Source organism: Canis aureus, chromosome 10, assembly GCF_053574225.1.
Source record: "Canis aureus isolate CA01 chromosome 10, VMU_Caureus_v.1.0, whole genome shotgun sequence".
NCBI classification, from domain to species: Eukaryota; Metazoa; Chordata; class Mammalia; order Carnivora; family Canidae; genus Canis; species Canis aureus.
In genome coordinates, this window is record NC_135620.1 from 9678699 (window position 1) to 9691420 (window position 12722).

The 12722-nt window shown below is 33.8% G+C and overlaps 1 protein-coding gene across 8 annotated transcripts in view; it reads left to right on the forward strand.

Annotated features, from left to right (window-relative positions):
* DMXL1 (Dmx like 1) overlaps window positions 1–12722 on the forward strand; it is a 126597-nt gene that overhangs the window by 70268 nt on the left and 43607 nt on the right. For 5 of the 8 annotated variants that reach the window (XM_077911310.1, XM_077911305.1, XM_077911306.1 and 2 more), the window contains 5 exons: window positions 480–671; window positions 3002–3078; window positions 6296–6423; window positions 6977–7225; window positions 7570–7683. In XM_077911310.1, coding sequence (XP_077767436.1) covers window positions 480–671; window positions 3002–3078; window positions 6296–6423; window positions 6977–7225; window positions 7570–7683 — 760 coding nt within the window. The remainder of the gene's footprint in view (window positions 1–479; window positions 672–3001; window positions 3079–6295; window positions 6424–6976; window positions 7226–7569; window positions 7684–12722) is intronic. The other 3 variants (XM_077911308.1, XM_077911309.1, XM_077911311.1) reach the window with 1 other exon arrangement.

Sequence of the window (12722 nt, forward strand, 5' to 3'; positions counted from 1 at the left end):
TCTTTAAATATAAAAATTAAAATTATAAAATTTAAAAATTTTAACATTTAAAATTAGGTAGAGAAGACTTCTCTGATAACGTGGCCTTAAAGTTGTTGGCTTTCTTCATTATGGTTGCTTTATGGAATACTCTTTTTGTGTGGTGCTTTATATTAGGAGTTTGTAGAATTGTGTGTACATAATGGTTTCAGGATCATTTGATATCAGGCCCTGTGATATGGTGAATTCATACTCTGCATTCTTGTGTGAGTACGTGTGAGGTGATGAACTTCTCTTTAGGATAAGAGGGTATTGTCCCTCACTTTTCAATATATTTAGTGGAATGTTGACCTCCTCAGGTCCTGTCTAACTCTTAGAGTTTCTGTTACACTTTTAATTTATCATTGTTTTGAAGTTTTTCCCCCAGGCCCCTGAATTAGTTAAGCAATGGATTATAACTATAAATAGTCAGTTAACCCTTTATCCCCTTTGTCTTTAAGGAAACATCAGAACCAATATTTCCCAGCCCTTTGTCAGAGCAAACCTCGGTACCCCTCCTCTTTGCTTGTACAGCCAGTGCCAAGACAGTAGTTGCCAACCCATTACTGCACCTCAGTAACCTAACACATGATATTCTACATGCTATTATAAACTTTGATTCACCGCCCCATCCTGACATCCAGAGCAGTAAAGTAAGTACACTTGGTTCATTCTTTAAAACTTACCTATTTATTATGATAAAACTGAAAGAAAAATGTAAAGAAGCACTTTTTAGAAAGTTTTAAACATTAGACTACACATGGGGATTGTTACATTACCATCTTTATATTTTTTAACCAAAGAAAATTTGTGGTTGAGGGCCAGGCTTACCTCACTTTGTTCTTATCCCATTAGGGTACTTGAGGTTTTAATCACAATGCTAGTTATTTAGTCTTATTTAGGCACTTTATTAAGATAAGAGTAATAAGTGTTTGTACAGATACATGTGCAATTCTTTTAGCATTACCCTTAGGCAAAAAGCTGGTTGCTTTTTAGAAATAGAGATGGAGTATTTTGATATAATAATAATTAGTACTTTCCTGTATTACTCTGTAGTATAAATGTCCACATGATATGTTATACAATAAGGAATTTAATTTTCTTTAGATTGTGCTCATTTTAGCCAGATTGTATCTCATATTTAATTTTAGTAATAAGCATTCACTTGGCATATCAGTTAGCTTCTGCTGCTTATTAACTCCTAAACATCTTATAATGGCCATCCCTTATTTTGCTCATGATTCAGTGGATTGATTGGCTTCTTATTTCTTTAATTCCGGCCAGCTGGACTGACCTCTGGATATTTTCATTTGTCTTTAATCAGCTGGTAGGCTGGCTGGATTCTGGATTTGCATGGTTGTGTTTACATTTTTGGTGGTTGGCAGACCATTTCCAGGAGAATCTGGGGTCATAATGTGTCTTACCGTTGACTACCAAGCAAACCAAGGTTCTCTAGAAAAACAGAACCAATAGGATGTGTGTATGTGGGTGTACAGAGCTTTGTTACAAGCAATTAGCTCCGAGAATTATGGAGGCTGAGAAGTCCCAAGATCAGCAGTCCTCAACCTGGAAACTTAGGACCTATTGTGTAGTCCCAGTCTGGGTCCAGGGGCCTGAGAACTAGGAGAGCCCATGGAGTGTAAGTTCTAGTCTGAAAGCCAGCAGGCTTGAGCCCCAAAGCCTGTGTTTCTGTTCTAGTCCAAAGGCAGGAAGACACTAATGCTTTAGCTCAGTGTAGCCAGGCAGGAGTTCTCTTTTTTCAGCTTTATGTTCTATTTTGGTCTTCCCCTGGTTGGATGAGGCCCACCCACATTAAGGAGGGCAGTCTTCTTTATTCAGTCTACCACTTCTACCAATGTTAATTGCATCCCACATCAGCCTTACAGGTACACTCAGAATGTTTGGCCAAATGCTGGGTGCCCCATGGTCCAGTTAAGTAGATACATAAAATTAACCATCACCCCTAGGTTATTTCCCTTTGTGGTTGCAAGGATTTAAAGAACAGCCAGAGTAGAATTTGTAAGGCCTTTTAAGTTCAGAAGTTCCATATCATTTTGTCCTCTTGGTCAAAGCAAGTCACAAGGGCAGCCCAGATTTAGTAAGTGGAGAAATAGACTCCACTTTTTGATTGGAGAAGCTGGAAGAAATTCTGATCATTTTTGCAGTTTTCTATATGTGGTCTTACTGTCTTCTTTTTATAATGATATTCTTTATTTATTTTATTTTATTTATTTTTATATTCTTGATTTTAATTCATACCCCACATCTTATTGATAATTGAAGGGGAAATAGCAATTCGATTTTAATCTATGAGTCCCATTTTTATTTACATAGAAGACTGTCATACTTCATGACTAGATCAAAACCTAGTCTTTTAATAGTCTAATCTAGTTTGCTTTCTGACTTGGGTTGTGCTTCTCAAACCTGCTTCTCTTCTTGCTTGTCATTTCATATTTAGAGCTTTCTCTTTCTCAGTACAAAAGTTTCCCTGCAGTTGTTGTCTTTCATACTTTCTCTTTTCTCTAAATAATTTCACTCTCCTTAGATTGCTTGTTTTCTTTAGTAGCTAGAATATATGGTAGCATATTCTTTAATGGCTTGTCCATAGGTAAACTATAATTTATCAGACTGAGCTTTTACATATTTTGGTTGAGGAAGAAGGTTGAATCTTGGAAGGTTTTCTTTTAATACATGGCTTTCTTTTAATACACTACTGAATAGCTAACATCTGTTCCCATTTGTTCTTGAAATAGAAATTAGGTAGCAGGTGTGTGTTTTATGATTTCTGCCAACAGCCTTAGTGTTTTTAATTTGTCTATGTAGTGCAATCTCTATAGGCATAAATGAGTGTTAAGAAAAAAAAATAGTTTATAAGGACAAAATAGGTTTTTCATCTTTTTTTTACAATGCTGATTAAAGTAGGTTTTAAAACAAGTTTGATTTTTTTAAGTTATACTTAAAGTAATTTTGTTGTTTTTTTCAGGTATACGTAATGCATACTTTAGCAGCCTCACTTTCTGCTTGTATTTATCAGTGCCTTTGTGGTAGTCATAACTACAGGTAAATATCTTTTTGTGAAATTTAGGAATGTTTGTGGTAACTGATGAGGTTTCAAAATTTGTGTGCTCTTGCTTTAGAAAAACTATCACAGTCTAAATAATGCAGAAAGCATTTGAAGTGATGAATATTGTTTTTTCATCTTTGAATTTTAACTTATGCCTTAATGGCAAATGAATGTTAAGTAGACCCTTGTCAGTATAACTAATTTAGCCAACTTTTATTGATCACTGCCTAATGCCAGGCATTGTGATATGCACTAAGATCTCCTTTCTTAAAGTCCATCTAGAAACAAATGTGAGTTGATAAGATATATGTATAACATGACATTGCACTTAAGTGGTAAGTACTATAGCGTAGTTATATTGTAGTTATATATAACTATATTTATAATTATATACTAAAATATTATGTACTATATTATATAATTATATATATTGTAGCGAAAGTCTCTGGTAGCACAATGGAAGGAGTAACTGACATGGAATTGAGAATAATTTGACAAAAGAGTGATATTTATGATTTTTCTCTTTAGAGCCTAAGATTTCACTATAATCTACCTAAACTTTTAAAATATACTGTTTGACACTTTGTTATTTTTCTTTAGTTCTTTGAAATTCTCTTTGTTTTTAAAAAAGTTTTATTTAAATTCCAATTAGTGGTTCACCTGGGTGGCTCAGCGGTTTAGCGCCTGCCTTTGGCCCAGGGTGTGATCCCAGAGTCCCGGGATTGAGTCCCACATTGGGCTCCCTGCATGGACCCTGCTTCTCTCTCTGTCTCTGCCTCTCTCTTTCTGTGTCTCTCATGAATAAATAAATAGTATCATAAAAATAAAAAAATAAATTCCAGTTAGATAACACAGTGTAATATTAGTTTCAGGTGTACAGGGTAGTGATTGCACCTGTTGCTCATCCTCTTTAATCCCCATCTCTGTTTCCCCAGTCCGACCCCTCTCTTCCCTCCAGTGGCCATCAGTATATTCTCTATAAGAGTCTGTTTCTTGGTTTGCCTCTTCTTTTTCCCCTATGATCCTTTGTTTCTTGACTTTATTTCTTTAAATATTTTGTCTTCTCTCTTGTATTTCTTACTAGACAGGTATTGGAACTTACAGGTTTCTCTTTTTCTCTTTTAGCTTTCATTTCATTGTTTTTCTTTATTTTTGCTTCATTTCAAGAGAAACCCTTGTTCATTTTTCAGACACAAACTTGTTCTTCAGTCTTCATGTCCTTTATTTAGCCTGAGTTTGTTTTAGAAATAGTTTTTTATTTTTAAGATCTCTGGTTGATTTTAATGACCACTTTTATTTTTGTAACTTATTGTCTGTATTTCTGAATTGTTTTAACCTGAGTATAAAGCACCTTCTGTCATGTTCTAATAATAAGTCTGCTTTCTCGGGTGCAGGTCATTCACTGAGTTTGTTATTTCTTAGCTGATGTTAGCCTCTGTTGGTGTTGATTTCTGATTGTTTTATGTGTTTGCATTCTCTCATGGGAGTCTCAGTGTACTCTTCTGCTTCTGCATTCCACAGGTGGCTTCAGTTTGATTTTTTCATCCTCCAGGAGTTCACTTTCTTGTTTTTGAGTGTGGCCTTTTTTTTTTTTCCCTCAACATATGTTTATCTTTTTCATCATTTCCATAGGCTGATTGTAGTAGACGGGGTTTTTTTGTTGGCGGACTGCCATCTCAAAACTGGAAAGTAAGGCAAGAAAAACTATTTACAAATGCGTCAAAATGTTATGACTGTTAGATTTGCCAGCCAGGGGATCCCTGGGTGGCGCAGCGGTTTGGCGCCTGCCTTTGGCCCAGGGCGCGATCCTGGAGACCCGGGATCGAGTCCCGCATCGGGCTCCCGGTGCATGGAGCCTGCTTCTCCCTCTGCCTGTGTCTCTGCCTCTCTCTCTCTCTCTCTCTGTGACTATCATGAATAAATAAATAAAATCTTTAAAAAAAAAAAAAAAAAAAAAAAAAAAAAAAAAAAAAAGATTTGCCAGCCAGAACAGATCTAAACCAATAAATGTGCTATATTTAAATATTACATTCATTTACCTCACATTTGATATAGAAATTTCTGATAGGATTTTTTAAAAACTTCTATCAGATATTTTTCCTTTTTTTTTTTTTTAAAGATGTTATTTATTTATTCATGAGAGACATACACAGAGAGGGAAAGGCAGAGATACAAGCAGAGGGAGAAGCAGGCTCCATGCAGGGAGCCCAATGTGGGACTCAATCCCGGGTCTCCAGGATCACGCCCTGGGCCAAAGGTGGTGCTAAACCGCTGAGCCACCCGGTCTGCCCTGTCAGATATTTTCCATAGTTTATGTGAAGCTGCAAATTACTTTGTTCATTAATTTGTTTACTTAGGTTTAGTTTAAAGTACCATTACTTAGAGAAATTTACCCTGAATTCCCAAATTGTGTAAAATGCTCCCCACTTTTGCTTTCATAACCCTGTATGTGTAGGTTTTGTCTTTAAAAGCAATATGATAGGGATGACTAGGTGGCTCAGTCGGTTAAGCATTTGACTGTTGATCTCAGATCAGGTCATAATCTCAGGATCATGGATTGAGCCCAGAGTTGAGTTCTGTGCTGGGCATGGAATCTGCTTGGGATTCTCTCTCTCACACTCCTTCTATAGCCTCTATCTTCTCCCTCAAAAAAAGAAAGCAGTATGATAAAATTATTTGTGTTTGATTCCTCCACCAGACTATAAATTTCATGGATACAGAAACCACATTTTTCATAATATCCTTGGTACTTGGTGCATATACCTGATGTAACCTATCCTGACTAGGTATTAAATATCAAACTGAACCTAAGCTAACTTTGTTTTCAATCAGATAATCTTGTTTTGAACTTTGATAGAATAGCTTGCTATTTGTGGTCATTAGTGATTTAGTTTTTTCATTTGTATTTTTTCTACATCTTTCATTAAATAAATATGCTTAAAACCTATCACATGTATTTTAATTTAGAAAATTTGCATATTTACACTTAGAGGATCCTTAGTTTTAAAATTGTGCCAGACTTTAGAGAACGAACGGCACTTAGCTCAGTAATAGCAGTATAACTAATGAAAATTTGAATTTAAGATACTCTAGAAGTTAGATCTAAAACATAGAAATATTATATGTGAAATTCCCTTTAGGTCATTGTATTTTTATTATTGTTTTATTATATTGTAATTCTTATAGATTATTCTTATTTAAATGTTTTCTTAGTTCATTTCAAACAAATCAGTTTACTGGTATGATGTATCAGACAGTACTGCTTCCGCATCGACATTCTTTGAAAACAGGAAGCTTAGATGAAGCAATAACTCCCAATACATCACCAGCACAATGGCCAGGTATAAATAATTTATACATATGTATATAAATGAATATATATGAAATTTTTCTTAACCTGATTGAACTTAACCAGATGAGGAAAAAGTATGTTTGGTGTGGTTTTGCTACATGATAACCCCTGTTTAAATCTTGTTAGAATTGATACCACTTAAAAAAATAAAAAAGAATTGATACCACTTAAGTGTTTACCATTCATTATAAATTTTGCAGTTATTTAACATTGGTATTTCCTTGACCATTTTACTAAAGTGACTCAAATGTTTTGTTGTATCACTTGTAACAATTTTTTGTCATAATAGAAAAACATTTGTTGTGGCAATTAAATTTTATCTATCATATTTGTATTAGGTTATAGATTGTCACTGTTTCTCTAAATTAAACAAATAGTTCAATATTTGTGCATTAGCTGTAATAACTTCTACTAGTCTGAATCTAGAGAAAGAAAAACTTAAATCCTGGAATAATAAAGTTTTTTCAAAAGTTAAAAAAATCAGTTAATTTTTTTATTTTTAAAATGTATTGTCAGTGGTAGCTGTGTTTTGTTTGTTCTAGGAATAACTTCTCTGATTCGACTTCTGAATTCTTCTGGCGAGGAAGCCCAGTCAGGGCTTACAGTCTTGCTTTGTGAGATTCTCACAGCAGTGTATCTGAGTCTTTTCATCCATGGCCTGGCGACACATTCTAGTAATGAACTGTTCCGGATTGTGGCCCATCCTCTGAATGAGAAAATGTGGTCTGCTGTGTTTGGTGGAGGTGCACATGTTCCCAGCAAGGAACAGACACACTCAAAAGCTTTACCTGGTTAGTTTTTTAATGTGTGTTTCTTTGTTTTTAAACCTGAAACTTTGTATTCATCTGAATGATAACTCTGTCAAGTGTAATTACATTTTAATTTATTCACAGAAAGATTTTGTTACAGACCATTTTCTTAAAGTATGAATAAATAGTTTTATGGTGAAAATGCAGTATAAAGTTTCTGGTGTAGTTTTCAAACTGTAAGACACTCATGCACCAGTGATAAGAACTATCTCATGTAATTTTCTTCTTAAATCTTTACTGTTGAAATGATCGTTTGTTTTGAAATATACTGTAACACTGATCTTTGTTCTATCCCAAATACAGATTCTCTCTTCTTTCTTTGGCAGGAAGGCACTTTGCTATGCCTAGCCCCCACCAGGTAGTGGTATTCTCCATGGAATGTGTGGGCTTTACCAAAGCTCTTTCAACCATCAGTTCTCGTAGCCCTCCCAGTCTTGCAGGCAAGATACTAGCTTTAGAAATAGGCTTTCACAGCTCAGCTTGCTTTGTGTTGTTTTGAAGGGGTTGGGGTATCTGGGGCCCGTTTTATTTTGTTTGGCACTTAAAATAGAAAATTGAGAAATTTCCTTTAATCAAGCCATATTTTTGATTTAAAACGATGATTAGCATTTCAGAAAACCATCTCTGCTTTTTATTCTTTTAAATTATTTCCTTTGATGTTTTGTATTCCTGAGACTTTAACATCTTTTTAATTGTGTAGAAATAAATGTCAGTGCTAATCATGGTAAATCAGACTATGGCTTGAAATGTCTGGAAAACATTTCAAATGAGGCTGCTTTATGTTTTGCATACTATGATTCTGGCCATTAGGGGTTTTGGATTTCTAAGTGTTCATAACAACCTTGAAAAGTAAACATTTTAAACAACTGTAACCGTGTTTCTAAACTTTCTAATATTCAAACTATATATATGTTGTATCTTGACTTGAAAAGAATCTTGATAATGCTTTAATGCTTTCTACCTTGCTGTTTTCTTTTTGTGATTTATTAGCCTATATGTGATAATCTTAGTTTTCAAATTTTTAAAAATATTTTCACTTTTATGAACATCTCTTCTAATGTTTAAAGAGTAATTTTTGTGCTTTATTTGTCATATGGACAAAAAAAAGACTAACTTATCGTGAAATTTACCTTGGAGTAAATATTTAACTTATCTGAATTCAATTAAAGAAAAACTTGCAAAGTCTAAGAGGAAGTAAGATTTATAGCTCTACTGAGATTAGCATTAAAAAAAAATTGGAAAACTGTGGCCCTGTTTTTAATGTATCCTAAGAGAAAATCATTTAAAACTTTGGTTAATATGAGCTGTTAAAAAGGGATAAATTCTTGCTATGGAATGTCCAAATACCTTTAAAAATTTTTAAATATTCTTACTAACCAGTCACTATGTCTCAATTCCAACCATTTCTACAGAGCACAGATGTGTAAAGAACTAAAGTCTAAGTTCTTTGTTGAACCACTCAATTTTAGTTGTTTCTACACACAAAATACCATTACATAAATTATCCTCTAGGTACCATCATAAACTGTATTCCACCATTTACTGAACCCTAAGTAATCATAGTGACTGAAAATTATCTGTATCTGTACATTTAATCCCTTGGAATTGAGATATGGTGGCAAGTAACACAGAGTACTTAAAACATGTGGTTCACGTATTGGTAGGGCCAGACCAAATATAGCCACATCCAGGTTATGTGGAGCTCATCTGTCTTTGAGAACCCAAAAACTATGCTCAATCAATCATAGATGTAACTTAGTACTAGAAGAGGAATTTAAAAGTAACCAATTTGTTTTCCTGTAAATTCTGATTTTAATTTTCTTTGCAATAATGGTCTTGTAAACTAAATTTTTCTCTACATGTCTTTTATATACTTAATGCACTAATATTTTTAGTGACAAAATTTAAATATGACTAAGCTTTATTATAGAAAATGATAGATGATTTCTATTAGATTTCAGTTTGGCACGTTAGAATTCTTAACAAAAATGTTAATCAGTAATTTATTATTTTTTTTAAATCAAATTTAACTTTGTGGATTCCACATCATATATTAATGAAAGATTTATTTTTTCTACTTAAAACTAATGTAGGGGTATGTTCATGGAATTAGGAATTATTTTGCTATTATGGTTAATTTTTGAAGCAGACAATCAGGTAAGCAATAGCAAGTTTGGAAAAATGATTTTTTTTCTTACTAACAGAAATCCAGACTTTGCTTTTTATTGTATATTATAAAGCAAAACAGTATTTTTATTTAAATAATTTTTATATTTTGTCATAATATTTGCAATTATAAAACCTGAATTTTTCATCTTCATCTTGATAAATTTATAGTAATGATTTTTTTATGTCTCCAAATTGAGGAATTAAATATAAAATGAGTATTTTATTTGTGGTAAGCATATCCTTTTTTTTTTTTTAACTATGAAACTGCTAATGATGTTATAGACATTTTAAAGTATATTTTTACCATTTGATTATTTATATTAAATATGGATCAGAAACTCCAAATGTTTTGCTTTTTCCCTGAAACTTATATAAAAATAAGTTTTGTGTTCAGTATATAGAGATTATACATGTCATTGCTATCCTTCCTTTAGTAAAATATACAAAATAGCAACATTTCTTGACCGGAGGGTAAGGCTTCAGCATTTTTAAAATAGAAAACAATCAGCTATTTAAAATACAGATGAATATGCCCAATAATTTTAACTGGCTGCTGAACCGAAAAAGAACTAGTTTTGCTGGAGAAGGAAATACATCTTTGTTAGATTCCTTGGATAGACTTTTTATTGAGGGACAGATAAATATTTTCATTAAAAGTTTAAAAAGCATCTTTTCATTTCATAACTGCAGCATTTGTCCTTTTGGGACAGGCTGATTTCACTTAGCACAGTGTCCTTGAGGTTCATCCATATTGTGGCACAAGATGGGGTTTTCTTCATACAACTGAGTCATATTTCACTGTGTGTGTATATACTCCATTCTCAAGAAGTCTCTGAAGCCTTAGCTGAAGTCTTATAGGCACATCTGTATCGTGGTCTTCATGGTTGGTGATGGGAGAGCAGTACCCCAGGACAGTTTTCTCCAGATGTTTTATCATATAACCCTATTAACAAAACATGCTTGAGCAAATCCTCAGAATGTACATATTTATTTATTTACAAGCACATGTACTCTTGCTGATCTAGATATTAAACATTGACAGATTTTATTTCCTTCTTCTTTTGGCTCCACTTCTCCAGCCCCCCCTTGCTTTTTCCTTCCTTGAGTCCCTTCCCCTCAACCTCTTCATCTCTCCCCTCCCTTCCTCTCCTCCTCCTCTCTTCTGTTCCTTCTCCCCTTCTTACCCTGTTTCTCTTTTCTTCCTTTTCCCCACTTCTGCTTATTGAAAAATAAATCTAAGTAGTAGTTGTAATATTTTCTTTCCATATTCCAGTGAATCACTTTGAATACCAACTACCTTGGAGAATCCTTCCTCTGTGATTTGAAGACAAATCACTACTTTCTACTAAAATAGTAATCATTTCATTTTTATAGGTACTTATGAAGGAGGTGCAAGGTACCACTGTGCCCTACCAATCCTTGAGAGTCAGTCTTTCTAAATTCTGGAAATTGTTACCTGTCAGACATTTTGTTAGCATTAATTTCATTCTTTGAGGATTAAGAAGTATCTTAAATGTACTGTTTCTTTAATCTATTTTGGTCTTTTCCTTTTAAAAATCTTTGAAGTTTACTTGTAAGATCAATGTTTTACATGTAACTTTGAGAATTTGGTTTTTTATTTCATTTGTGTTGGCATATATTTGTACTTCTCAAACTTTTTGCCTGAAGTGCATGCTAGAGGAGAGTGAATATATATATATTATGTGAATATATATATATTATATATTATATATATATTCACATATACACATACATACATACACCACCTGGGGGATCTCTTATACTGAATTATCTTACCAAAAGCAAAAAATAGATTTGGAATGTTTTATCTTGAACTTACACGACTTTTATCTTCTCCATATCTTTCTTTCTTTCCAATAAAATATTTTAAACCATCATTTAAATGACTTACCTTCATCCTCCCACCCCCTAAATTTGGGATCTAAATTTGAAGGTCCAGAACAACGTGCTCTCTGAAGCTTCACACACACTCTCTGGCACTTTCATGAATAGTCTAGTGATAAGTGTGCCTTAGGTTGAGAAGCAGAGAGTGAGATAATTCTCAGGTTACTTTGAGGTCAGATTTTAAAAGAAATAACATTTAAGTCTGGGTTTAAATGTTAATTTTGTCTGATTTAAAATGATAAACTCAGGGGGTGCCTGAGTGGCTCACTTGGTTAAGTGTCTGCTTTCAGCTCAGGTAATGATCTCAGCGTACTGGGATAGAGCCCTGCATTGGGCTCCTTGCTTGGCAGGGAGTCTGCTTCTCCCTCTCGCTCTACCCACCCCCATCATGCTCGCTCCTGTGTGCACACACTTTCTCTCTCTCTTCCTCCCCCCTCAAATAAATAAAATGCTTAAAATAAAATAATAAACTCAAAAGGTATTAACTTACTAGCCTTCCTCTTATGTTTTGTTTTAATCAACCAATATGTGTACATGGTGACAGATCCAGTAATCCAGAAGAATTTATGGTAAAAAAACAATATTATCTTTCTTACTCTCTACCTTCTCTGCCTGTTCTTTAGATGTATGTAGTCTCTGAGCTGTTTCTCCATTTCTGTGTTTAGTTCCTTTGGGAGGCATTTTCATAGTTCCAGGAAATCTACTACAGAATGGACTAGGAATGAGGATAGGAGTTCTTACAATGGAGGGAAAGTCCACTATACTGACAGTAAAAGTAATTTTTAAAAGTACTTTCTATGAATCCAAAGCAGCTAAGCAATTTATTTTAAAAATGTCTGTTAGTGCGTGATTCTATTTTTTCTTACCCATGGTTATGTTGGTTTTTCTTTAACCACTTTCTAGCCTCTCTGTTTCTTATGATTTCTGAGCTCCTTAGCCACATTCCTTTTTAATTCTCCTTAATACTATTTTTTTCTTCTATTATTAGTAAAATACTCATTTACCCTGTTGGTAATGGAACAAAAGTCAGTTTTTATCCAAGAAGTGACAGAGGTTCTTGATATTTGATTATTAACATTTTCAAAATAAGCAGATGAGTACTCAGGCACTCTGCAGTCTCTACTGGTGCTTCATGATGATGCTAACCCAATGTGATTTAGGCATAAAATTGTCTTAGGTCTTGCTGTATTTGGGAGAAAAGAAGGAGCATCTATGCTAATGAGAAGCTACGGATTATTTTTTTGCTGGGAGGCGTCACTCAGGTTCTTTTATTTATAGCATTTCAAGTAATAGAACATTCAGTACTGTGAGTCTGTTTGCCATTTTTTTCTGTCTTTGTTCATCAAAAGTATTTTTTTTTAAAGATTTTATTCATTTATTCATGAGAGACACACAGAGAGAGAGG